Source organism: Gymnoscopelus braueri (assembly GCF_963280865.1).
Source record: "Gymnoscopelus braueri genome assembly, chromosome: 1".
NCBI lineage: Eukaryota > Metazoa > Chordata > Actinopteri > Myctophiformes > Myctophidae > Gymnoscopelus > Gymnoscopelus braueri.
In genome coordinates this window covers 48,273,074-48,300,189 of record NC_137603.1, presented here as the reverse complement: position 1 = coordinate 48,300,189, position 27,116 = coordinate 48,273,074, and the positions used below count along the sequence as shown (strand labels likewise).

The following is a 27,116-nucleotide window of genomic DNA, read 5'->3' as shown; positions in this document are numbered from 1 at the left end:
GAAGTGTTGAAGAGAACATGAAGATGAAGAGAAGATGAGGTATTTGTTCGATCTGAAGGCATTGAGGTAATTTCACTCCATCAGAGGAGGTAAGATCAAAGCTGATGGACTGAGATTTTCTCAAGGCCAACGATAATTTCAGACGAATATTTTTGTTTCCAATGTGTTACCAAGCACAACAATTTATGAAACTAACATTTTGATAATGCTTCCCAGCTTGTTAACTGGTAATTATGAAAATGTTTCCTTTCATTACAGTACTACACAGGCTTGATTTTCTATGTAAGTATGAACTAGGTACGGTATGAAACAATGTCCACTTAACAGTATTGTTTTTAGAAGCATATTTGATTGTGTTGTGTGCTTGCTGTTTGTAATGCTTATTCTTTAAATCATTTCATTTTCTGTGTCATTTTACAGCTAGAAGCTGAAATGGAGAGGAAGGGAAGATACATGGTAGAAGAGAGGAGGAAGTGAAGTGTTGAAGAGAACATGAAGATGGAGAGAAGATGAGGTATTTGTTCGATCTGAAGGCATTGAGGTAATTTCACTCCATCAGAGGAGGTAAGATCAAAGCTGATGGACTGACATTTTCCCAAGGCCAACGATAATTTCAGACGAACATTATTATTTGTTTCTCCTTATTGGTTCGATATGAAGGCATTGAGATCATTTCACTCCATCAGAGGAGGTAAGATAAAAGCTGATGGACTGATGTGCTTCCAAGGCCAATGATAAATTCAGACGAACATTTTTATAATGCCTTTCATTACAGTACTACACTTGCTTTATTTTTATGTAAGTATGATCTTGGTAAGGTATGAAATAATTTCCACTTTTACTGTGTTGTTTTTAGTACCATATATGATTGTGTTTTGCTCTTGCTGTTTTTAATGGGTATTCTTATAATCTTTTCATTTTCTGTGTCATTTTACAGCTAGAAGCTGAAATGGAGAAGAAGGGAAGATACATGGTAGAAGAGAGGAGGAAGTGAAGTGTTGAAGAGAACATGAAGATGAAGAGAAGATGAGGTATTTGTTCGATCTGAAGGCATTGAGGTAATTTCACTCCATCAGAGGAGGTAAGATCAAAGCTGATGGACTGAGATTTTCTCAAGGCCAACGATAATTTCAGACGAATATTTTTGTTTCCAATGTGTTACCAAGCACAACAATTTATGAAACTAACATTTTGATAATGCTTCCCAGCTTGTTAACTGGTAATTATGAAAATGTTTCCTTTCATTACAGTACTACACAGGCTTGATTTTCTATGTAAGTATGAACTAGGTACGGTATGAAACAATGTCCACTTAACAGTATTGTTTTTAGAAGCATATTTGATTGTGTTGTGTGCTTGCTGTTTGTAATGCTTATTCTTTAAATCATTTCATTTTCTGTGTCATTTTACAGCTAGAAGCTGAAATGGAGAGGAAGGGAAGATACATGGTAGAAGAGAGGAGGAAGTGAAGTGTTGAAGAGAACATGAAGATGGAGAGAAGATGAGGTATTTGTTCGATCTGAAGGCATTGAGGTAATTTCACTCCATCAGAGGAGGTAAGATCAAAGCTGATGGACTGACATTTTCCCAAGGCCAACGATAATTTCAGACGAACATTATTATTTGTTTCTCCTTATTGGTTCGATCTGAAGGCATTGAGATCATTTCACTCCATCAAGGGAGGTAAGATAAAAGCTGATGGACTGATGTGCTTCCAAGGCCAATGATAAATTCAGACGAACATTTTTATAATGCCTTTCATTACAGTACTACACTTGCTTTATTTTTATGTAAGTATGATCTTGGTAAGGTATGAAATAATTTCCACTTTTACTGTGTTGTTTTTAGTACCATATATGATTGTGTTTTGCTCTTGCTGTTTTTAATGGGTATTCTTATAATCTTTTCATTTTCTGTGTCATTTTACAGCTAGAAGCTGAAATGGAGAAGAAGGGAAGATACATGGTAGAAGAGAGGAGGAAGTGAAGTGTTGAAGAGAACATGAAGATGAAGAGAAGATGAGGTATTTGTTCGATCTGAAGGCATTGAGGTAATTTCACTCCATCAGAGGAGGTAAGATCAAAGCTGATGGACTGACAATTTCCCAAGGCCAACGATAATTTCAGACGAACATTATTTTTTGTGTCTCCTTATTGGTTCGATCTGAAGGCATTGAGGTAATTTCACTCCATCAGAGGAGGTAAGATCAAAGCTGATGGACTGACATTTTCTCAAGGCCAACGATAATTTCAGACGAATATTTTTGTTTCCAATGTGTTACCAAGCACAACAATTTATGAAACTAACATTTTGATAATGCTTCCCAGCTTGTTAACAGGTAATAATGAAAATGTTTCCTTTCATTACAGTACTACACATGCTTGATTTTCTATGTAAGTATGAACTAGGTACGGTATGAAACAATGTCCACTTAACAGTATTGTTTTTAGAAGCATATTTGATTGTGTTGTGTGCTTGCTGTTTGTAATGCTTATTCTTTAAATCATTTCATTTTCTGTGTCATTTTACAGCTAGAAGCTGAAATGGAGAGGAAGGGAAGATACATGGTAGAAGAGAGGAGGAAGTGAAGTGTTGAAGAGAACATGAAGATGAAGAGAAGATGAGGTATTTGTTCGATCTGAAGGCATTGAGGTAATTTCACTCCATCAGAGGAGGTAAGATCAAAGCTGATGGACTGACAATTTCCCAAGGCCAACGATAATTTCAGACGAACATTATTTTTTGTGTCTCCTTATTGGTTCGATCTGAAGGCATTGAGGTAATTTCACTCCATCAGAGGAGGTAAGATCAAAGCTGATGGACTGACATTTTCTCAAGGCCAACGATAATTTCAGACGAATATTTTTGTTTCCAATGTGTTACCAAGCACAACAATTTATGAAACTAACATTTTGATAATGCTTCCCAGCTTGTTAACAGGTAATAATGAAAATGTTTCCTTTCATTACAGTACTACACATGCTTGATTTTCTATGTAAGTATGAACTAGGTACGGTATGAAACAATGTCCACTTAACAGTATTGTTTTTAGAAGCATATTTGAGGAGGTAAGATAAAAGCTAATGGACTGATGTGCTTCCAAGGCCAATGATAAATTCAGACGAACATTTTTATAATGCCTTTCATTACAGTACTACACTTGCTTTATTTTTATGTAAGTATGATCTTGGTAAGGTATGAAATAATTTCCACTTTTACTGTGTTGTTTTTAGTACCATATATGATTGTGTTTTGCTCTTGCTGTTTTTAATGGGTATTCTTATAATCTTTTCATTTTCTGTGTCATTTTACAGCTAGAAGCTGAAATGGAGAAGAAGGGAAGATACATGGTAGAAGAGAGGAGGAAGTGAAGTGTTGAAGAGAACATGAAGATGAAGAGAAGATGAGGTATTTGTTCGATCTGAAGGCATTGAGGTAATTTCACTCCATCAGAGGAGGTAAGATCAAAGCTGATGGACTGAGATTTTCTCAAGGCCAACGATAATTTCAGACGAATATTTTTGTTTCCAATGTGTTACCAAGCACAACAATTTATGAAACTAACATTTTGATAATGCTTCCCAGCTTGTTAACTGGTAATTATGAAAATGTTTCCTTTCATTACAGTACTACACAGGCTTGATTTTCTATGTAAGTATGAACTAGGTACGGTATGAAACAATGTCCACTTAACAGTATTGTTTTTAGAAGCATATTTGATTGTGTTGTGTGCTTGCTGTTTGTAATGCTTATTCTTTAAATCATTTCATTTTCTGTGTCATTTTACAGCTAGAAGCTGAAATGGAGAGGAAGGGAAGATACATGGTAGAAGAGAGGAGGAAGTGAAGTGTTGAAGAGAACATGAAGATGGAGAGAAGATGAGGTATTTGTTCGATCTGAAGGCATTGAGGTAATTTCACTCCATCAGAGGAGGTAAGATCAAAGCTGATGGACTGACATTTTCCCAAGGCCAACGATAATTTCAGACGAACATTATTATTTGTTTCTCCTTATTGGTTCGATCTGAAGGCATTGAGATCATTTCACTCCATCAGAGGAGGTAAGATAAAAGCTGATGGACTGATGTGCTTCCAAGGCCAATGATAAATTCAGACGAACATTTTTATAATGCCTTTCATTACAGTACTACACTTGCTTTATTTTTATGTAAGTATGATCTTGGTAAGGTATGAAATAATTTCCACTTTTACTGTGTTGTTTTTAGTACCATATATGATTGTGTTTTGCTCTTGCTGTTTTTAATGGGTATTCTTATAATCTTTTCATTTTCTGTGTCATTTTACAGCTAGAAGCTGAAATGGAGAAGAAGGGAAGATACATGGTAGAAGAGAGGAGGAAGTGAAGTGTTGAAGAGAACATGAAGATGAAGAGAAGATGAGGTATTTGTTCGATCTGAAGGCATTGAGGTAATTTCACTCCATCAGAGGAGGTAAGATCAAAGCTGATGGACTGACAATTTCCCAAGGCCAACGATAATTTCAGACGAACATTATTTTTTGTGTCTCCTTATTGGTTCGATCTGAAGGCATTGAGGTAATTTCACTCCATCAGAGGAGGTAAGATCAAAGCTGATGGACTGACATTTTCTCAAGGCCAACGATAATTTCAGACGAATATTTTTGTTTCCAATGTGTTACCAAGCACAACAATTTATGAAACTAACATTTTGATAATGCTTCCCAGCTTGTTAACAGGTAATAATGAAAATGTTTCCTTTCATTACAGTACTACACATGCTTGATTTTCTATGTAAGTATGAACTAGGTACGGTATGAAACAATGTCCACTTAACAGTATTGTTTTTAGAAGCATATTTGATTGTGTTGTGTGCTTGCTGTTTGTAATGCTTATTCTTTAAATCATTTCATTTTCTATGTCATTTTACAGCTAGAAGCTGAAATGGAGAGGAAGGGAAGATACATGGTAGAAGAGAGGAGGAAGTGAAGTGTTGAAGAGAACATGAAAATGGAGAGAAGATGAGGTATTTGTTCGATCTGAAGGCATTGAGGTAATTTCACTCCATCAGAGGAGGTAAGATCAAAGCTGATGGACTGACATTTTCCCAAGGCCAACGATAATTTCAGACGAACATTATTATTTGTTTCTCCTTATTGGTTCGATCTGAAGGCATTGAGATCATTTCACTCCATCAGAGGAGGTAAGATAAAAGCTGATGGACTGATGTGCTTCCAAGGCCAATGATAAATTCAGACGAACATTTTTATAATGCCTTTCATTACAGTACTACACTTGCTTTATTTTTATGTAAGTATGATCTTGGTAAGGTATGAAATAATTTCCACTTTTACTGTGTTGTTTTTAGTACCATATATGATTGTGTTTTGCTCTTGCTGTTTTTAATGGGTATTCTTATAATCTTTTCATTTTCTGTGTCATTTTACAGCTAGAAGCTGAAATGGAGAAGAAGGGAAGATACATGGTAGAAGAGAGGAGGAAGTGAAGTGTTGAAGAGAACATGAAGATGAAGAGAAGATGAGGTATTTGTTCGATCTGAAGGCATTGAGGTAATTTCACTCCATCAGAGGAGGTAAGATCAAAGCTGATGGACTGACATTTTCTCAAGGCCAACGATAATTTCAGACGAATATTTTTGTTTCCAATGTGTTACCAAGTACAACAATTTATGAAACTAACATTTTGATAATGCTTCCCAGCTTGTTAACTGGTATTTATGAAAATGTTTCCTTTCATTACAGTACTACACATGCTTGATTTTCTATGTAAGTATGAACTAGGTACGGTATGAAACAATGTCCACTTAACAGTATTGTTTTTAGAAGCATATTTGATTGTGTTGTGTGCTTGCTGTTTGTAATGCTTATTCTTTAAATCATTTCATTTTCTGTGTCATTTTACAGCTAGAAGCTGAAATGGAGAGGAAGGGAAGATACATGGTAGAAGAGAGGAGGAAGTGAAGTGTTGAAGAGAACATGAAGATGGAGAGAAGATGAGGTATTTGTTCGATCTGAAGGCATTGAGGTAATTTCACTCCATCAGAGGAGGTAAGATCAAAGCTGATGGACTGACATTTTCCCAAGGCCAACGATAATTTCAGACGAACATTATTATTTGTTTCTCCTTATTGGTTCGATCTGAAGGCATTGAGATCATTTCACTCCATCAGAGGAGGTAAGATAAAAGCTGATGGACTGATGTGCTTCCAAGGCCAATGATAAATTCAGACGAACATTTTTATAATGCCTTTCATTACAGTACTACACTTGCTTTATTTTTATGTAAGTATGATCTTGGTAAGGTATGAAATAATTTCCACTTTTACTGTGTTGTTTTTAGTACCATATATGATTGTGTTTTGCTCTTGCTGTTTTTAATGGGTATTCTTATAGTCATTTTACAGCTAGAAGCTGAAATGGAGAAGAAGGGAAGATACATGGTAGAAGAGAGGAGGAAGTGAAGTGTTGAAGAGAACATGAAGATGAAGAGAAGATGAGGTATTTGTTCGATCTGAAGGCATTGAGGTAATTTCACTCCATCAGAGGAGGTAAGATCAAAGCTGATGGACTGACAATTTCCCAAGGCCAACGATAATTTCAGACGAACATTATTTTTTGTGTCTCCTTATTGGTTCGATCTGAAGGCATTGAAGTAATTTCACTCCATCAGAGGAGGTAAGATCAAAGCTGATGGACTGACATTTTCTCAAGGCCAACGATAATTTCAGACGAATATTTTTGTTTCCAATGTGTTACCAAGCACAACAATTTATGAAACTAACATTTTGATAATGCTTCCCAGCTTGTTAACTGGTAATTATGAAAATGTTTCCTTTCATTACAGTACTACACATGCTTGATTTTCTATGTAAGTATGAACTAGGTACGGTATGAAACAATGTCCACTTAACAGTATTGTTTTTAGAAGCATATTTGATTGTGATGTGTGCTTGCTGTTTGTAATGCTTAATCTTTAAATCATTTCATTTTCTGTGTCATTTTACAGCTAGAAGCTGAAATGGAGAAGAAGGGAAGATACATGGTAGAAGAGAGGAGGAAGTGAAGTGTTGAAGAGAACATGAAGATGGAGAGAAGATGAGGTATTTGTTCGATCTGAAGGCATTGAGGTAATTTCACTCCATCAGAGGAGGTAAGATCAAAGCTGATGGACTGACATTTTCCCAAGGCCAACGATAATTTCAGACAAACATTATTTTTTGTGTCTCCTTATTGGTTTGATCTGAAGGCATTGAGATCATTTCACTCCATCAGAGGAGGTAAGATAAAAGCTGATGGACTGATGTGCTTCCAAGGCCAATGATAAATTCAGACGAACATTTTTATAATGCCTTTCATTACAGTACTACACTTGCTTTATTTGTATGTAAGTATGATCTTGGTAAGGTATGAAAGAATTTCCACTTTTACTGTGTTGTAGTTTTTAGTAGCATATATGATTGTGTTTTGCTCTTTCTGTTTTTAATGGGAATTCTTATAATCTTTTCATTTTCTGTGTCATTTTACAGGTAGAAGCTGAAATGGAGAAGGGAAGATACATGGTAGAAGAGAGGAGGAAGTGAAGTAGTGAAGAGAACATGAAGATGGAGAGAAGATGAGGTATTTGTTCGATCTGAAGGCATTGAGGTAATTTCACTCCATCAGAGGAGGTAAGATCAAAGCTGATGGACTGACATTTTCTCAAGGCCAACGTTAATTTCAGACGAATATTTTTGTTTCCAATGTGTAACCAAGGACAACAATTTATGAAACTAACATTTTGATAATGCTTCCCAGCTTGTTAACTGGTATTTATGAAAATGTTCCCTTTCATTACAGTACTACACATGCTTGATTTGTATGTAAGTATGATCTTGGTAAGGTATGAAAGTATTTCCACTTTAACTGTGTTGTTTTTAGTAGCATATATGATTGTGTTTTGCTCTTGCTGTTTTTAATGGGTATTCTTATCATCTTTTCATTTTCTGTGTCATTTTACAGGTAGAAACTGAAATGGAGAAGGATGGAAGATACATGGTAGAAGAGAGGAGGAAGTGAAGTGTTGAAGAGAACATGAAGATGGAGAGAAGATGAGGTATTTGTTCGATCTGAAGGCATTGAGGTAATTTCACTCCATCAGAGGAGGTAAGATCAAAGCTGATGGACTGACATTTTCCCAAGGCCAACGATAATTTCAGACAAACATTATTTTTTGTGTCTCCTTATTGGTTTGATCTGAAGGCATTGAGATCATTTCACTCCATCAGAGGAGGTAAGATAAAAGCTGATGGACTGATGTGCTTCCAAGGCCAATGATAAATTCAGACGAACATTTTTATAATGCCTTTCATTACAGTACTACACTTGCTTTATTTGTATGTAAGTATGATCTTGGTAAGGTATGAAAGAATTTCCACTTTTACTGTGTTGTAGTTTTTAGTAGCATATATGATTGTGTTTTGCTCTTTCTGTTTTTAATGGGAATTCTTATAATCTTTTCATTTTCTGTGTCATTTTACAGGTAGAAGCTGAAATGGAGAAGGGAAGATACATGGTAGAAAAGAGGAGGAAGTGAAGTGGTGAAGAGAACATGAAGATGGAGAGAAGATGAGGTATTTGTTCGATCTGAAGGCATTGAGGTAATTTCACTCCATCAGAGGAGGTAAGATCAAAGCTGATGGACTGACATTTTCTCAAGGCCAACGTTAATTTCAGACGAATATTTTTGTTTCCAATGTGTAACCAAGGACAACAATTTATGAAACTAACATTTTGATAATGCTTCCCAGCTTGTTAACTGGTATTTATGAAAATGTTCCCTTTCATTACAGTACTACACATGCTTGATTTGTATGTAAGTATGATCTTGGTAAGGTATGAAAGTATTTCCACTTTAACTGTGTTGTTTTTAGTAGCATATATGATTGTGTTTTGCTCTTGCTGTTTTTAATGGGTATTCTTATCATCTTTTCATTTTCTGTGTCATTTTACAGGTAGAAACTGAAATGGAGAAGGATGGAAGATACATGGTAGAAGAGAGGAGGAAGTGAAGTGGTGAAGAGAACATGAAGATGGAGAGAAGATGAGGTATTTGTTCGATCTGAAGGCATTGAGGTAATTTCACTCCATCAGAGGAGGTAAGATCAAAGCTGATGGACTGACATTTTCCCAAGGCCAACGATAATTTCAGACGAACATTATTTTTTTGCCTCCTTATTGGTTCGATCTGAAGGCATTGAGATCATTTCACTCTATCAGAGGAGGTAAGATAAAAGCTGATGGACTGATGTGCTTCCAAGGCCAATGATAAATTCAGACGAACATTTTTATAATGCCTTTCATTACAGTACTACACTTGCTTTATTTGTATGTAAGTATGATCTTGGTAAGGTATGAAAGAATTTCCACTTTTACTGTGCTGTTTTCACTTTCAATTTCACTCCATCAGAGGAGGTAAGATCAAAGCTGATGGACTGTCTGACCTCACCCTCTCTATATCCCCACGGAGCCCATGTTCCCCATACACCTGATGGCCCAGCTCAGTCCTCAAGTCTTGAGCTTTTCAAATCCGTATAGTGGAGAGGGGGATAGGATAGCGCAGGGCTCTTTGGGCTTCCAGCCCAACCTCAAATTTTTTCATGTCAATGACCCTGACCGCCAAGTTGTGTGTATTTAACTTGTTTCACATTTTTTCTAGATTTTTTGAAAATAGCACATAAACAAGCTAACAACGCATTGTGGCTCGTTGAGTTGTAGATCCACGGGTTATTGTGGTTATAAAGTGATTTTGATGCCATCTATTTATTAACTCATTTTAGTGAGGACCCCCTGGTAATTTGATGCTCTCAAAATACCTGGATCAAGACTTGCTGAGGTAATTGTATAACTAATAATTCATATCCATTATGCCACTCTGTAAACAAAACTATGTAGATATACTGATAATTAATATCTGAATTAAATTATGAAATTCTCCAAACTTTAGGCTGTGTTGTTAATCAATGTTAGTGCTTGTCCTGTTACTCCTGTAACCTTATCGAGGTTACAGGATGGTTTTACCCATTACCTGTGATTCAGCAAAGGCACACCATAGTATAATAACAGACCACACGCATAATGTAACTTCCTAACTGGGCCTAACTGCTTCCTTCCTCAAACGGACCCAATCCACTTTGATAGAATGACTACAATGTTCAAACAATAAGTCAAAGAAGCAAAACTATGCTGCTCTTGATGCACTGTGCATTATTTCTTTCCATTGCTTTTCCGTACAATCACCCCTTTCCATCAATTACTGTAATAAGTTAAAATGAAAACCTAAAATGTTCTCCTAACTGCACAATGTACAAACCAAAGTTAAGATATCAGCTGCACACTGCACAGTACTTCAAATTAAGTTGGTCATCAAGGATTCTATAACGTTTGAAAAACTAGTATGGCGTCTACCATTAGATAAACATAACATTAGGTTCCATAATGTTTGATACCCAAGAACATTAGATCTGAATGCATATGGAATGAACATCAACAGAATAATCATAATATAACTTTAACATTACACAATATTAATATTATTACAGTGTGTGTGTGACACATTTTTACTACAGGCTGCTGTAGCTCTTCATAACACTGAAATTGGTCATTTGAGGTTGTTTTGTGGAAGTAACACAAAATAAGGCAAACGTAAACACACTGACAAACGACCCAAAAATGCCAAATATTCGTCAGCTAATGTGTAGTACGTGAACTAGCTTAATTAGCTAGTCCAGTGGTTATGTAATATAATTGTCCTTTTACATGTTTAGCCAGATATATTGGATATCAGTTTGAATTGAAATAAAGTTAAGGTTTTCACTTTTTTAACAATTTTCTTGTAACATAATAGATATGAAGCTCAATAGGTATTGGGTCACAATGGTGTTTGGCCACAGTTGTCATTTAATGATAGTGAACTGCTATTATTTACTTTGATTACATTCACCTAAATGTTATTCTTGTGCTCTTGGTTCTGTCAACAGGACACACTTTTCACAACCAAAGAGCCAGTCAACCATCCTTCAGTTGAGGATGGAGCAGACAAAACCCATATGAGGCCAAGGAAGCTGGGAGGGATTATTTGCAACTAACGCCCAGGATTCAAACCCGGGTCTCCCACATGGGTAGGCATGTGGAAATCCCTGCTTGGCGGGGGAGATATTGGGCTTATGAGCTTCCGTCACGGCTACTTGCCAAGTGTCCTACCAAACAACAGGAGGTACACTTGGAAGTGCAGGGAGACCACATCAACAACAGCCAACCACTGCAGATGTGCTATTTATAATGTAACGTACCTTACAGATTGTTTAAAATGCTTTATTCATTAACACACGTTCTGCATTGTAGCTATAAAATAAACTGCACATAACAGAACAGTGAAATTGAAAACTTGAAAAGGTTCACACAGAGACACACAGCAACAGTGGCATCGGCCGGTTCCTGGTTCGAATCCCGGTTTCTCCTGGCTGCGTGTTAAAGGGTCTTTGAGCAAGACACTTAACCCCTACCTGCCCCCGATGAGCAGGTTGGTGCCTTGCACGGTTTCCTCTGCCGTTGGTGGGTGAACGTAACGCACACTGTAAAGAGCTTTGTACCATTTCATTTTATTTTCATACACACCTGGGGGCTTCACACACTTACACTGCACACACCTGGGTGTGAGCACAGATGTGTACATGGGTGCTTCACACATACTCTCACAATACAGTCACACCTGGGAGTGGCTGCGAACGGCCTTTTTGCATGTAGTTGAAGCGCAAGGGGGCGGGGGGCGGGTGGGGAGAGAGTCAGCGCACTGAAGTCAAGGCACATACTACTGTGTTGTTGACAGACAACGGATGCACGCTTATGAGAAACAACACAAATAAAACCTGGCAAAAGAGTTGCGTGCATTAGCGCAAGATGAGGGTAAAGGAAACATTCAGTCTAAATGTCCAGTAATTCGCACGCGAAAAGGAAACATTAATGTCCAGTTTGCTAATCTACAACTACTGTGCCAGATAATCACCAAGAGAGTTAAAAAAGAAAAAACGTTTCAGTCATTCAGTCCGACTTCACTGTAGCCTATTGTAGCCTTTTCATAAATTATATTTGTATTAGGCTGTCCTGACTGAGAGTTTATAATATTTAGAGAAATGTAAAGTTTCGAATACAAAAGTATTGGTAGTAGTTGCTGGACATTTAGACTGAATGTTTCATTTATCCTCATCTTGCGCTAATGCACGCAACTGTTTTGCAACAAAGGTTTTATTTGTGTTTCTCATAAGCGTGCATCCGTTGTCCGTCAACAACACAGTAGTCTGTGCCTTGACTTCAGTGCGCTGACTCTCTCCCCACCCGCCCCCTTGCGCTTCAACTACATGCAAAAAGGCCGTTCGCTGCACAGCCATAGTCTTCTACGTTTGTCCAGTGAGCAACACCACTATAGCAGTTGGTGGCATTAGCATCTTGCATGTTGAGAGTAGTTGCTGCAGAGAGGCAAGCATTTCACCACACTGTTGTTCAGCAGATTTAAACAGACGACTTTCGAGGGACAAGACTCCTTGAGGTTCTGGCCCTCAGCCAGTCTCATACAGTCAGTCCCCACAGAGGACATAGTAGTCTCCATGTTCACCACTGCTGCTGAGAACGGATTGTCTTTAACCTGAAAGGTAAATGACCAATACAGTTAAAAACGGTTTTATGTGTTAGTTTGAGATTAGTCCAATTCAACCAGGGCTGCATTATGAAGCATGGTAAAATGTTGGATCTAAAATATTTTGTGACAATCTATGATATGATCCTTGATAAAATGGACTGCATAGACATCAACGTATCAGACTTGGGTTGTCCCTTTGCTTTTTCCTTCAACTTTGTTGTCAGCACTTCAATATTTATGCACATACCTTTAGCAAGAGCACAGAGTAAAGCCAGATTTTTATACTTGGTTGCACGCTGGTGTTGCATGATGTAAATTAGCAAATAAACAAGCTCACAACACGTCACATTTGTGACGTGTTGTGAGCTTGTAGATATGCTATTTACTGAGCACGACGCCAGCACATAACTAAGTATGACTGAGGCTTAAGAGTGGTGGAGAGAGTATTCAGTCAGGTACCTTTTCAGTAGTTCCTGTGTTGTTGTGTCTGTAGTCGGTCTGCTGTTGCCGTCGTCTTCACTCTCTTCTGAGCTGCTGCCTGATGCGTCCTTCTTACTCTGCTTCCTCTGCTTCCCTTTGTGTTTGTGCCTCTTTTGTTTCTTCTTCTATGGAACAATGTGACAGGAAAACAAGGATTTAAAAAGTAAAAGTCCAGGTCTGATGATGCCACAGATGGATCTGAAATTGGTCTGAAGCGTGTACTGTCTGCTATGATAATTCAACTACAAGAGCATAAAATGTCATTATGGAATTGCTATGGTGGCAACACTAAATTAAGCAATATACTGGCTTCAAGTATATAATGAACCAATTTCAGTTCTGTCATTAGCATAATAGGAAAACCACCTAGTAACAACAAATAGTGCCTTTGATCAACTTGCTGAAAGTCACAAAAATGTATGTTACCAGTTACCACAGCCATCTTAGAATTCAGATTTTAACAGATGTCAGTCCTTTCCAATTTCAGTTCTTTAGACTGTATTTTTGGGTCACTTGCCAGATGGCATTATACAGAGTGACTTAAAACAAGTCAAGTGGTACGTAGCATAATCTTAAATTCCTACATCAACATAACAATCAACAAATGTATGTACAAGGGTGACGCAAACAAAGTGGACAGACAATATCCCTGTGATCCTAGTAAGATCACATAAGAATGGAGTGACTGTACCAGAACGGCGACATTATAGAAGAGAAGGTGGTAGGAGAAATATCTAAACACGTTCTGTGGGTATTCTATAGAATATTGACTGTCAATGAATCCTATTGAAATATCTCAATCACTGCCTGCTCACTCCACACAGGACTCTCTGGATAAGAGTGACTGAATCCCTACCCGTTCTCTTCTTGTAAATCTCTTTGGATAGCAGTCAAATAAAAGTCATTACTGTTTCATTACTGTTTACCCCCCCCTACCTCCTTCATTTCCCTCTTTTGTATATATATATATATATATATTTATTTTTTTTCTCTCGTCATACCAGTAACCTGAAAGCTGATTGTATGACATTCTGTATAGTAGTGTGTATATCTGTCTGCCTCTTATATGACATCATGATTTGTGTGCATGGGGTTCTCATCTTAAACAAGCTTAGTGCTTAATGAGAGTTTCCAGTTTAGTAGACCTTGTATTGTGAATTTGTACTTCCATGTACTGTTATGTACTGTCATGTACTATTCTCATGTCTTTCTAAATAAACTACATCAATCAATCAATCAATTCTCTCTGACCTTTTTTTCCTTCTTGTGTTTGTGATGTTTCTTGTTCTTGTGTTTCTCCTTGTTGCTTCTTCTGCTGTGCTTCACTTCCTCTTTGGTGAGAGGAGTCAGGGAGGACATGCCTTCTCCAACTGAACACAGGAAGTAGAACAGAATGTTTAGTTTCGAATGCTGGCAAAACATAAATTACCGCATTCTGCTTCTCAAACTACTGCTTGAGTGTGTAACTGTAATGCTACTTGTACTACTGTGTGTACTGCTTCATGCTGCAACAGTTCAGTTAGCCCATGGTTTAGTTCGTACCTCGGTTTTTGGGTCACAGTTTTGTTTCGGCTTGGTTACAGTTTCAAAAAAATACAAATATATATATGTTTTTCCATTCAGACACATTACAATGAGCGAGAATCCGCGATTCACAAGGGCGTATTGAATCATGGATGGCCAACTGTATGGTTCACTATTCAACCGAGAACTATTGCACCCCTAATGGCAACCTAATGAACTGTCTATGCTGTTTAATTTGGGCGGGAACCCCTATTTGTAACTATACCTTTCAGGACGGGAACCCCTTTTGGGGTACTTGTTGCTATGTACTGTATATAGCAACATACATTTGTTGTAATCTTTTAATAAATATTTGAAGTTTTCAGAAAACTTAGGTCAGGATTTAGAAGGCGTTTTTAGAATCGGCCTCAGGTCTAAATGGGTTAACCAAAACAGACTGTTCTGCTACTCAGCTACTAGAATACTGACAGTTCAACACTCACAGGGCAAGGCAGGGTATTTGTTTTTTTTAAAGGGAAAAAATAAATACAAATGACAGCAGTAGGATTCAAACTGGGTCATTGCAACACACATAGAGCATGTGGTCAGTACACCAACTGGCTGTGCTGCCAGGCACCCCAAGGGCCACATTTTAACCTTGTGACTTATGCTGTGAGCTACTGACTATCACTAAACCCTTGGGAGAATCTGTCCCACTGTAATATTATCACTAGTACCAACACACGTTAATAGTTAATACTATTAATACATAAACTACATAGATAAATATCTTATGAACTACAGAATGTAGTGAGAATCTCTCTTGGAAAATCAGTTGCATTGAAGTCTTGGGCTGAATACAGTTTAGTTATTAATTATGGGTGAAATTCTGGACTTTATTTATTTCTGTTTATGTGTTCTACTCACTCGGGATAGAGGAAGGAGGCGGAAGCTTGGGTCCAAATTCCTCCTCTTCCTGGTCCATGTTCTGAGAGGATGAGGCAACAGTAGAGACAGTTTGGCCAGCAGGAGGCAGCACTGCCAAGAAAAGGAAGAGAGATAATGTTTAGAAATGAATGACAACTATTATTTCTAATAGAGCACTTTAACGCTGTACAATAATATAATGTGTTGTGAACTTGTGAGCTTGTAAATCTGCTATTAAAAACATCATCGAATTAAAATGTTTCACATTTTCACCCAACATGGCCAGGTTGAAAGTGAATGAATTAAAAAAGATTATTCACATCTGGCGCTTTTTGTTGAAAACGTTCATGTTTAAGGAACACTTTCACTGCATGCAGTATTAATTTGGTGTATTATTATCATCATCATTCTAAGTCAATTAATTACCACCACTTTGTACCTGTAAGCTGTGTTTGCGGGGTCTCTGTCAAAGGGGTGGAGGCAGGGACTGTGGACTTGAAGCTGACTGTGTTAAACAGACTGGACACCTCACTAGCACCTTCTGTATCCTTCTCATCCTCCTCATCACCACTTTCCCCCTCAGAGGAAGAGGAGGACTTGTCATCCGAGGAGCTGACAAAGATGGCTTTGAACAGGTCCATAGGAGGCCTCGTCTCCTCCTCTTCTTCAACAGCATCTTCGTCATCCGCACTCTTCTCCCCGCCCGGCTGCTCTGGGGACTTTGGCTGTGGTGGGAATTACATTTTACTTATCACTTTAGAATGCATTCAATTTTATTTCTTTTTCTTTTACCTTTAAATAGATGAAGAGCAGAAAAGCAACAAGCCAACAGAAAAGATGCAGACATCCCACAAACAATGTAGATGAGCAAAAACACAATCAACTAAATACCAGCTGAAATGAAAAAGGTGTTTGTCATAGACTTTTAGTAGTATATGTGTGGTTGTCTTCATGGAAACAATAGATGCCCCCCCCCAAAAAAACAATGTATTCATAGTTTTAATTACTTTCTGTTACACAAAAATGTAATGCGTGATTACACCAGCAGGTGCAAACCGATTTCAACCAATAATATGATGACTGGCACTGTTGAATCTCCACAAAGATGGCGGACGTACAGTTCAAACGTTCTAATTTTAAATGTAAACAATACACTAAAATATGTATCTGAAAACATTTGAGATGGGAATTAGGCAATGCAGTGACATAAACTTGCCTTGTTACAGTGAGCACTGTGCCTACAATGCACAATGCAGAGTTTAGATTGCGTTTAAATCTCATAGCCAGAGGGGGACAAATGCGTGCTCAGCTGGTTTAATTCTGACCCCACCGCCCCATCACTAACTGGCTTAGAAGCACCCAGTTTCACAAGGAATTGCGTCACGAAAGGCCATTTCAGCTGGTCTTTAATCAAATCAAATCAAAGTGAACTAAACTGTATGTGTTTAAAGGCAGTATACAGGTATTCGTGAGTTGACAGTTTGATTTCACAGGATTCAACATATCTCCAGGGATTAATATATTTAAACATGCAGACGATACGACGACACGTTTTTGTTGAAATACTACCTCAACTTGGCAGGTCTTCGATTGAGGGCTGGTTCTGTAGATTAAAGCCTGGCTATTGGAGCTTTTATGGTAGGCTAAGGCAGTTAGAAAGACTTACCTCAATTTTGATATCTGTTGTCGCGGCAGTACTACTACTGGTGGTGCTGGGGTTTGTGGAGGTGCTCTGGTCAGGTTGGGGTCCAGATGCTGTGTTCCGAGCCACACTGAGGAACTCACTGAGAGGATCCTTTTGTTTTTCCTCCTTATCCCACCTGGACCTCCGACTGGTCTCTGCAGGTTTGGGAAGAGCTGCGGGAAGGAAGGTAGGACAGAAAAGAAAGGAAAGATAGATGGATGAAGATAGGTATGAGATAGAGACAAATAGAGTTAACTCTTATTTCAGTTTTTGTTTGAACTTGTATTTTTACATGAAATCATATTATGTTGTAATCGTATGTGATATTACCGTGAGTCTGTGGGGAGGCGGTGGCTGTTGGACTTTCTGAGACATTCAGGAAGTTGAAGACAGAGAACTTGTCTCTCTTCACCTTGGGCATGCCCACAAGACCTGACCTAAACAACCAATTAAATAACACAGTTACAGGTTACAGTTTCAGGTACGCAGCACACTGGAAAAGTGCTCACTTAACCACATGAACACTAGCACCCTGATTCTGGTATATTCTGCAAAAATAGTATATTCACATCCATTGCAACACGCTGTGAGCTACATATTTAGTGTAGAGTGGAAACAGGAGAGGGCCTATCAAATAGAGCCTTTGGGAATCTGCATAGGGTGGCATAACTAAGCATAGGGTGGTGGTAAGTGGTAAAATAGTAGTGAAGTTACAGGATTACAAACATTAATGTGTTTATTAGTACATTTAAAAAAAGCTACACGCAGTTGATCAGTCATTGTAAGAGTGTGTGTATGAGTGTTTGCATGTATGCATGTATGTGTGTGTGTGTGTGTGTGTGTGTGTGTGTGTGTGTGTGTGTGTGTTTGTGTGTGCCTTACCCAGGGAAAGGGTCAGGGACATTAAACCTTTTACAGAGTAGTTTATCAGGATGCCATTCAAACGAGTCTCGGGTCAGTTGACCAAACATCTTCATCTTGACTGCTGCTTGTTTGTCATCTACATCATTCTGGGGACACACACACTATTATTGTCATCTACATCATTCTGAGAGCAAAAGCACGAACATAATATTACTGATTTAGCTAATAATGACTAAATAAATTCATCAATTATGTTTAACAGCACACACACGTGGTGTGAATACAAATGCAAAACAAAAATAATAATATGGAGATACAAGGTTTCTGCCCGACAGTGACGATATACAGTTTCCTACCTCCTGGTCTCTGTTGACCTCTATGTTGGCATCGTTATCTCCCTGTTTTGCGCTTGTGAAGCGGGAGGAGAGAAAGGAGGAGGCAGGCTTATAGAGCACCGCTGCCCTAACAAACTCATCCCTCTCTCTGCTCCTCTCCCACTCAGTCATGTTAGAGTCCAGACACAAGTCCAACGAATCTAAGGACACACAGACGACACAGGGTTAAATACATACAATTATGGCCGTTTTGTATTGAAAAAATATATCGAGACTAACGCACATTACCGTTGTCTCCCTGTTTGAGTTTGCTGAGGTACAGGTCGTAGCGTGCCTGTTTGCTGGCATTGCTCTCAAACGGTTTGAAGGTTTGGGCCCCCTGTGCGGTCGGGGCCTTCCAGGCAGACAGGGCCTGTTCCTCTTGTTTTTGTTGCTGTGATTGTTGTGGTTGGAACCTGGAGGCCATGGCTCTCTGTGCCGTTAGCTTGGCTGCTTCTACACCAGCAGACACCATGGCATCGTGGGACGACGAGGAGGAGGAGGGAGGGGCAGAGGGGGCTGGGCCAGCGGGAGGATGGGAGGTGCTTCGAAGGCTGGCCAATTTCTGTCTGTCTTCAGATGACAGCAGTTCAAATATGGAGCTAGGACCTGAGACGGGGGACAGATTGTAGCAAAAAGGAATAACAGTAGCAGGTATTGTTAAAGGGCATTTTTCCCATGACGAGCTGTAAACTAAAATCAAACTAAATATAAGGACTACCAAAAAAAACTCAAGTACATGAGTAAAGTAAATAGCCTTGCTAATCAACAGTTCCGAGCCATGTGGACTCTAGGTCAGGAGTTGATCTCCTGTTTCTGATCAATCCAATCATTGATGCTGAGTGCCAAGAAGGGAGGCATTGGGCATATTACTATAGTCTTTGATATGACTTGGCCAGGGATTGAACCCCGACTTGCCACTCTCAGGGATGACACTCTATAACCACAAGGTCACTGAGCTGTGTACAGTATAGTATACAGAGTATGTAAAGGGCTGATTAGTACCTTGTAGTGCTGTCTCTCCCAGCAGCTGTCCTCTCTGGGCTGAATCTAGCTTGTGTCTGCCTGGCTGAGAGCCACTGTCTGGAGTCAGCTGGCCTTTGGAAGCCTGCAGGGCCTGGGCAAGGGCGGGACTCACACCGGACACATCCAACACCGGGCGGAAGTAATGAACTGGACGATAGTCATTGGGCAGGGCCGGAGGTGGAAAAATCTTGAGTAGCATGACAGAAAGAGAGGGAGGAGAGAGACAGAGGGAGGAAGATATTTATAAAGATGAAGAGAGAGGAAGAGAGATGGAGGAGAAAGATAAAGGAATCGGTAGGGGGAGAGGAAAGAGATGGGAAGTGGAAAAGATAAAGAAAGATGAGACGAAGGAAGAAAAGTGATAGGTGAGACAGTATAATATTGAAAGAAGACACTGTATATTGTTCACTCAATGAGACGTAGATTGAACACTCACTGTCTTCTTTTCAACCGTCTGAGAGGACAGAGTGAATCCTTCCAGAATCTTCCCCAGATAGGATGCATCTATACTCATGTCTGGGACAAAGGAAGGGGGAATAATGTAGCTGAGTGATGATGAAAAATAAATGAATAGCTGGTCTAAAGCCCCACTGATGACACTGCTGTGAACATACCCTAAGTTTACAAAGACTAGTTGTTATACATACTTACAACAACTTAGGCTGTTAAGAAATTCACATAAAACCGGGCTAAACAGTACGATCAAATTAGTAATGTCAATCTCTCTTGGAGAGAATTATTTCTACTGAAGGGAGTGACAATACAGCTGTAAATCCGATGTAGTGAGCAGAAAGAATTTACGACAACGAGCTTGAGCTCGCTATATTTCTTGAGATTGTAAATCAGCTATTTTAGAAAATGTTTGTTAAATTTTGAAAACGTTATAGCGTATATAATTGTATAAATGATGTCGTACAATTTTTTTTAAATAATGGCTGATTTATCGGTCTAGCGCTATTATATTATGTTTGAATAGTCCTGTAAACAGAGATCCACTCACTTGTCTTGTTTTTCTTGTACTGCTGGGGGGCGGTCCATCCATAGAGTCCGTCCCCAGACTCCTTACCCCCCAGGACCTTGTCATAGTTTGACATGGAGTCTCTGTGGTACACATCTTCATCATCATCCTCCATCGCCCCCACCCCAAATGCCTAAAGGTGAAAGGTCAGAAATGAGTATCAGAAAACAGTAGCTTCACAAAGTGCTGGGCAATATATTGAATTCTCCAATTTGATGCCGTATATCTGAAAGCTCAATAATGACAAATTCAATATCACATATTTTCATTTCAACACCGGAAAGAAAGATGATTCACCCAAATTATCTACTCTTAATCTTTCTGTTGCTTCCCCCAGAACCTGTTATTCAGAAGTCTGATTTCAACAAATAGACATAAAACATATAAACATGGAGGGGTGTGGTTGAATTGTTTAATAAAGGAAGTTTAGAGAAAATGTGACAATAAGCAGACAATTTCTAACTCATAGCATCCAGCTGTAGCTTCACACCAAACCTGTCTGAGGATAAAATGAACACACCTAGGCACGCACAGCTTACCTGTCCAGTCGGGCCTTTCCTACTTCTGTGTGCTCCCTGTTGTCCAAACAGTTGTGTGGTTCTGTCTGAGTCCAGAGAAAACAGATTGATGTGTCCAGAAGCAGAACTGGACCCGGATGCGAGCAGGGCCTTGAGGGGGTTGAGACCGCTGTACCCCAACCCATGAACATTCTGTTTAGGGGTGAAGTCAATGGGCGTGACATCTTTAGGGGCAAAGGTCATGTTCTCTGGCGCAAACTCTTCATCATCCTCATCCTCCTAGACAACAGGGAGAGGAGGGAGGTTAAGGAATATAGCTTATACAAATATTTTTAAAAGTATAAATATGAATATAGTTCCCCTCCAAGGAAAAGCCTGTTTCTCTAACACACACACACACACACACACACACACACACACACACACACACCTCAGAGTCCTCAGAGCCAGCACGAGGTGGAGCACAGCCATACATCCTGTGACCAGATGATTCTAACAGGAGAAAAAGAGTATTTTTACATGCTGAGTGTAACCAGTGAGAATCTCAGGTACAGGGAATTACCTGTGTCTGCCTCCATGGGTAACATACCTGTTTTCTGCTTGCCTTTCTTCCTTTTGATTCGAGGACCCACCCCTTGGCCATCCTTCCAACCCATTTTCCTCAGTAGCTCCACCCCTATGGAGGTCCTGACATGCAAAACAAACAATCAAATAACACAGACTGGCACTACTGCGTTAAAGCTGCTACTGAGTATGTAAGCTGCTCAACAAAGTGAACCTGTAGCCCCTAAAAAAATAGCACATCTACACACTCCAAACATGCAGCCCCGACATGAAGAAGATAATCCTCATTGTTAATGTAACCTCTTTATCCATAGCGTCCCTATTCTAGGAATGTCATAATAGAGAAATATTCCGCAAAAATAGCAGATCTACAATATCACAACATGTCGCAACATGACGCCTTGTGAGCTTGTAGATGGGCCATTTTTCTGCAAAGAGCTTTGGTGTAGAAGAAGAAAGGAGCAAGTCTTGAGTGTACAAAAATGTAAACAAATGGAGTTAATGGACACATAAGGATTTTACAATGTGGTTATGAAAATTGATATGTTTATTATTATTATGATGGGGCTGAATCCTGTCTTTATACTGGTTCTTTTCACTTTTTGTCAAGTGCTATTGACATCTGGAAAGGTAATATGCAAATAAAAGCTATTATTTATTATGATGACGATAATGTTTGTAGTGTACCTGGCTGGAGCTATGAGCTCCTTCAGCAGGGTGTCTCCAGGTATAGTAGCTGACAGAGAGCTGATGAGTCTGGCCTTCTCCTGCAGCTGGTCTCTCTTCCCTGACCCAAACTCCTCTGTCCGACTGATCTCGCTGGGAGCAATACCATGTTCACTGAAATCCTGTAGAGAGAGAGAGACCATATATACACTGCGTAAACATTAGAATAGTCGATGTAGAATAAAATATCATTTGAAAAAAAAAGAGGGATGGAACATCATTCACACTTTGTATTGTATAGCCTTTTAGACTAGATGTACACAGAATGTACACAGGCATATGCAGTATGTATCCAGGTATATGTATGTGTGTCCAGTATGTGTACAGGTGTATGTGTAGTATGTATACAAGTATATGTATAAGTGATGTATATACAGTAGGTGTACTTATGTGTATGCAGCATGTCATATACATCAAATGCAGATACAGGGGCACTACAATGTTAATCTTGCTTATTTTAGTCAGCTCTGGATAATTGCTAAATTGTAAATATGTAGGGTATACATGCATATTTATCTACACAGATTATGTATATGGACCTCCTCATCCATGAAATCCTGAGGTCTGGCTTGCGGTTTCTCCGCTTTCTGTCCCCGTGACGATACGAAGGTTGAAGGAGCCCATCCTGTTGGAGCAACAGATGAATCAGACTTTAACATTTAAATACGTAGAATGACACACTTCACAGAGAGCTGTATCCATCCGATCAGTGTAACATGACTTCAAAGTCAATGTCCCCCCTCCCCCACTCGAAATATATAATAATTTGTTTTGTAGTATTCCATGGTGTAGTTCGGCCAAAATCTAAACCCCTAGCTGTGTGTCGATTACAAAAAAAGGTTTAAAAACAAACACCAACCCTCTTTGGTGCCAACGCTGTTAAAGTATCCAGCAGAAAACCCTCCGGTGAAGGCTCCATGGAACCTCTGGTAACGACCCTTCTCATCCTTCACCGTCTGTTCGTGGATTGGAACCGGCTTCTTCAATGGCTCATCTGTTCAAGTACAAGTCTGTATTATTATCATCATCATCAACTACGAGCGTGTTGCTCGCCGAAAACAGCCGATATACAAGCTTGTAGATTCGCTTTTTCTGGCGAGTAACACGGTCGGATGACGGAATATAATTAAAATAAATAATAATATTAAGCATAGAAGCAGGCTCTGTGCATAACTGTAGTCCCAGGTTTCCAGAAGGTGGCATATACACGTTAGCTGTTCTGGTTCATTTTCCTCTGCATGTAATTGGCTCTGCAGTAGATTTGAACCATGAAACAAATATGACACCTTTATATGTGTTTCTACTCATGTCGCATTAATGCATCTTACTAATATTGTATGCCTTCATGTCCTATAACTAACTCAACATTCAGGGACCTCTTTCCTTGAGTTTTTGTGCCTCCTCATTTGGCAGTCAGAGCTTCCGGCAGCAGATCAATGGTTTCCATGGAATATGGCTCTGTGGACTAGTATTTACATCTCCCATGAGGTGACTATATAATTATAGCTGCTATTATTGTTACTTTTGTCATTATAATTAATTACCATTGTTGTTCTCTCTCTCTCTCTCTCTCTCTCTTTCTCTCTCTCTTTCTCTCCCTCTCATTAATTGCTGTGACTTTTGTCGTCTATTTTCATATGAATTTTAAAATTATGGCAGAAAACGTTTATTCAATAAAATAAATATCTCCACTTTCCACGAGATTCACACGGACCAGATTTTCTGTATGTGATGGGGTTGCACTGATGGCTGTAGCCACAAGCAACTCTTGAGATTAATATCTGGAATCTAGAGATGCAATACCAACCCTTGACAGCCCATACATTCAAACAGAAAAGTCCTATCTGATTGTATTAAACAACGTTAAACTCACTTTGCAGCTGTACGGAAAGCTTGAATTATAATCTCTTTTCTTTTTTTTAATCATTTATTTTGAGATTTTTCAATGGAACATTTGACTACAACAGACTCAGACCTATACAAAACAATGTACAAACAGAGAATTTTAGAGAATTATCCTCTTTCTATCTGCAAAGTTTTTGTTTCATAGAGTTTTTGTTTCCACCACAGACATGAGCTACTTTCTGACAATAAATTCCGTGCAAGTGATTATTTTAAGTGTTGGAGTTTGGAAGTGCTCGTTTTCAATCACGCAACGTCCTACTGCCATGTGCAATTTAGAAACAGGTGGTACGCAGGAGCATTGATTAAATGATAATCTACCCAGCAACAACAGCAAAACGTGTGCCCCATGTATTCATCGAAGGAAGTTTATGTGTTTAGTGCTGCTATTGCCTCCCCGTCCCAGATTGAATGTCAGTTTTCGGACAAAACTTTCAAATGGATATATGAGAATAGATGATAAGAGCTGACTCAAAGTCTCAGCAATTAATTATTGGGTGAGTATACACACGAATGAGCCACAAATTATTAGAACGCCGAAATGAAGTATCCCTAATAAAATGCATGGCGGCTGGAATCACAATGTATGGAATATCAGCTATTTTAGGATAACTCAGGCCATAGGGGGAACATAAAAGTGCTATGGTATAATAAATTGCATTACTCCAACTTGTTTGGCTCTTTGTTGTTTAACTAGCTAACACCTTAACAGCTAACGAAGTCTAGCATGCTAGCTTGAAATCCATCCTAAAATGACTGTCAGAGACCTCCCAGACACTCAGTCCTGACAGAATAATGATGAGAACGTGTGAATGTAATGTTGGAGCCATTATGGAGACATTGAAACATGTTTTACCTTCTTCCAGAGGCTCAAGAGGAGTGCCATAAGTCACGAAATCCTCGTCGCTGTCGCTGTCAGACGCCATGTTTCACTACAACTACAGGAGCCAAAGAGGGACATACGTCCCAAGTATTGTTGCCAGGTTTTGCGAGAGAAACAAGCAATCAGGTCCAGGAAAACAAGCACAAAAGAAGCGACTACTGTAGCCTAAGCTGCTTTTTGAAAATAGCCAATCTACAAGCTCTCAACGCGTCGTTGTTGTGAGCTTGTAGTTCTGCTATTTAAAAAAAAAATGAAGTAAAATGTGGAATATTCTGAAGATTTTTTGAAACATTCTAACAACACAAATCTGGTATTGGGCCTGCCTCCGGGCCCTGGAACAAAACATTTTCAGATGGGGGACAAATACATATTAATTTGGGGGTCTATGACATGAAAATATGTGAGAACCACTGGTTTAAATAATATTTTTAAAACATTGGAAACTAGCCCAAATAAGCAACTACACTTTAGAAACAAGCCCAAGCAACTACCAATCTTTACAAGCAACTTTACAGAAAAACAAGCAAAAAGTCACTTATAATAAGCGGACATGGCAACAGTGAACAGGAGCCAAAGAGGGACATACATCCCACCCTCTGATCCCACCCCACGGCAAAAAAAAAACAGTTGGGAAAAACTGGCGACATCTTGTGGTAAAGTAACTTGTTATTTTACAACTTCCTCTATGATTAAAATCTTAGCCTTGTTTTTCAATAGCATAATCAACTTCAGTGGGGAAAATAAGCACACAATTATTTACCAGACTTTCCTTTTGGCAGTGTCACAGACAGAGAGTGATACACACTACACAGAGAAAGACACAGGACACTCACATACACCGAGAATAACAGTAAAGTGTGGGGGCATGTTCCCCAAGCGAGGAGCCATATAAATTTTCCTCTGCCTCCCAAGAGCAGAGCAGTGGCTATCAAATGTTGGTCCAATGCACAAAATGCTTTGTCATTTGTTTTCTTTGACCCTGAAATCACTGACAATCCCTGCTGTCGTATAAAAGCACATGCTGTTTGACAAAGACCAAACAGCCTAGCTCAGCACAAGCTTGATCCAAACGGCCCCCCTGGTATCACATAAAACCCAATCCTCCCTGCGCTCTGGAACACGATTGCACCACCAGTCTGTCTTCAGAGGGGGGGGGGGGTAAAAATAACTTAACGTTGATGGAGTTTGTCAATTCTCTACCACAAAAATATACCTCACTCGCACTTGGGAATATGTTAAGAGATAAGTTTCAAGATATACAGAAACCTGACAAGGAGTGTATTTGAATAGTCCTGGAAGTTTAAAATACTTGTTTTAACTATGCGCTGTTGACAACATTATAGTAGTCTGCCCATGTAGTATAAAGGTGTTGTGGATAGTTTGTCCAATGCTAAAGACGATCCCTAGAATGTGGTAGTACTGGGCTCCCAGAAGAAAACTGTGTATAGACTGGGCAGCTCCCAGTGGCTACCAGTAGAAAACTGTGGCTGTACGTACTGGGCAGCTCCCAGTGGCTACCACTGCCAGTAGAAAGCTGCGGCTATACGTACTGGGCAGCTCCCAGTGTCCAGCAATATGTTTTTCATCCAGTTTCCTCTGGAGAAATGAAGGTTAAATCAAAGTGTCATGTTGGGGTCTAATGTTGAACATCAGGGCGCCTCTATATGACATCACACTCAAGTGGTCTTGGCTCTTGTCCTCACCTCACATCAGAGAAACACACTGTTCATCAGCTGTTATGAAACACCTCGTGGTGAAGTTGAGCTGGGGGGGATATTGGTGCTGTTGAGAGGGGGAGAGAGAGAGAGAGGGGGAGAGAGAGAGAGGGAGAGATATAGACAGACAAAGGGTAGATCGAGAATAATACAGTAGGTAGGAATAGGTGCTGTTGTCTAAATGTGCATAGGCATAAAAATCCTGAGTGTTAATTTAACTCTGAGAGTGTACACATTTAATTTGTACACCCTCAGAGTTACAAATA

General features: G+C 39.2%; 1 protein-coding gene across 1 annotated transcript; it reads right to left on the bottom strand.

Annotated features, from left to right (window-relative positions):
- Positions 1-12,413: 12,413 nt before the first annotated feature.
- LOC308082581 (G patch domain-containing protein 1-like) lies at positions 12,414-25,202 on the bottom strand. Its single transcript, XM_080424406.1, has 20 exons — positions 25,109-25,202; positions 23,210-23,344; positions 22,890-22,975; positions 22,312-22,472; positions 21,650-21,747; positions 21,491-21,552; positions 21,082-21,339; positions 20,525-20,675; positions 19,961-20,040; positions 19,504-19,711; positions 18,748-19,107; positions 18,481-18,659; positions 18,143-18,270; positions 17,591-17,697; positions 17,243-17,433; positions 16,016-16,301; positions 15,577-15,687; positions 14,398-14,516; positions 13,126-13,271; positions 12,414-12,672 (listed from the first exon to the last, which is right to left on the bottom strand). Exons 1-20 carry the CDS (start codon positions 25,176-25,178, stop codon positions 12,639-12,641), a joined length of 2,970 nt encoding a protein of 989 aa, XP_080280532.1. The 5' UTR covers positions 25,179-25,202; the 3' UTR covers positions 12,414-12,638.
- Positions 25,203-27,116: the final 1,914 nt, after the last annotated feature.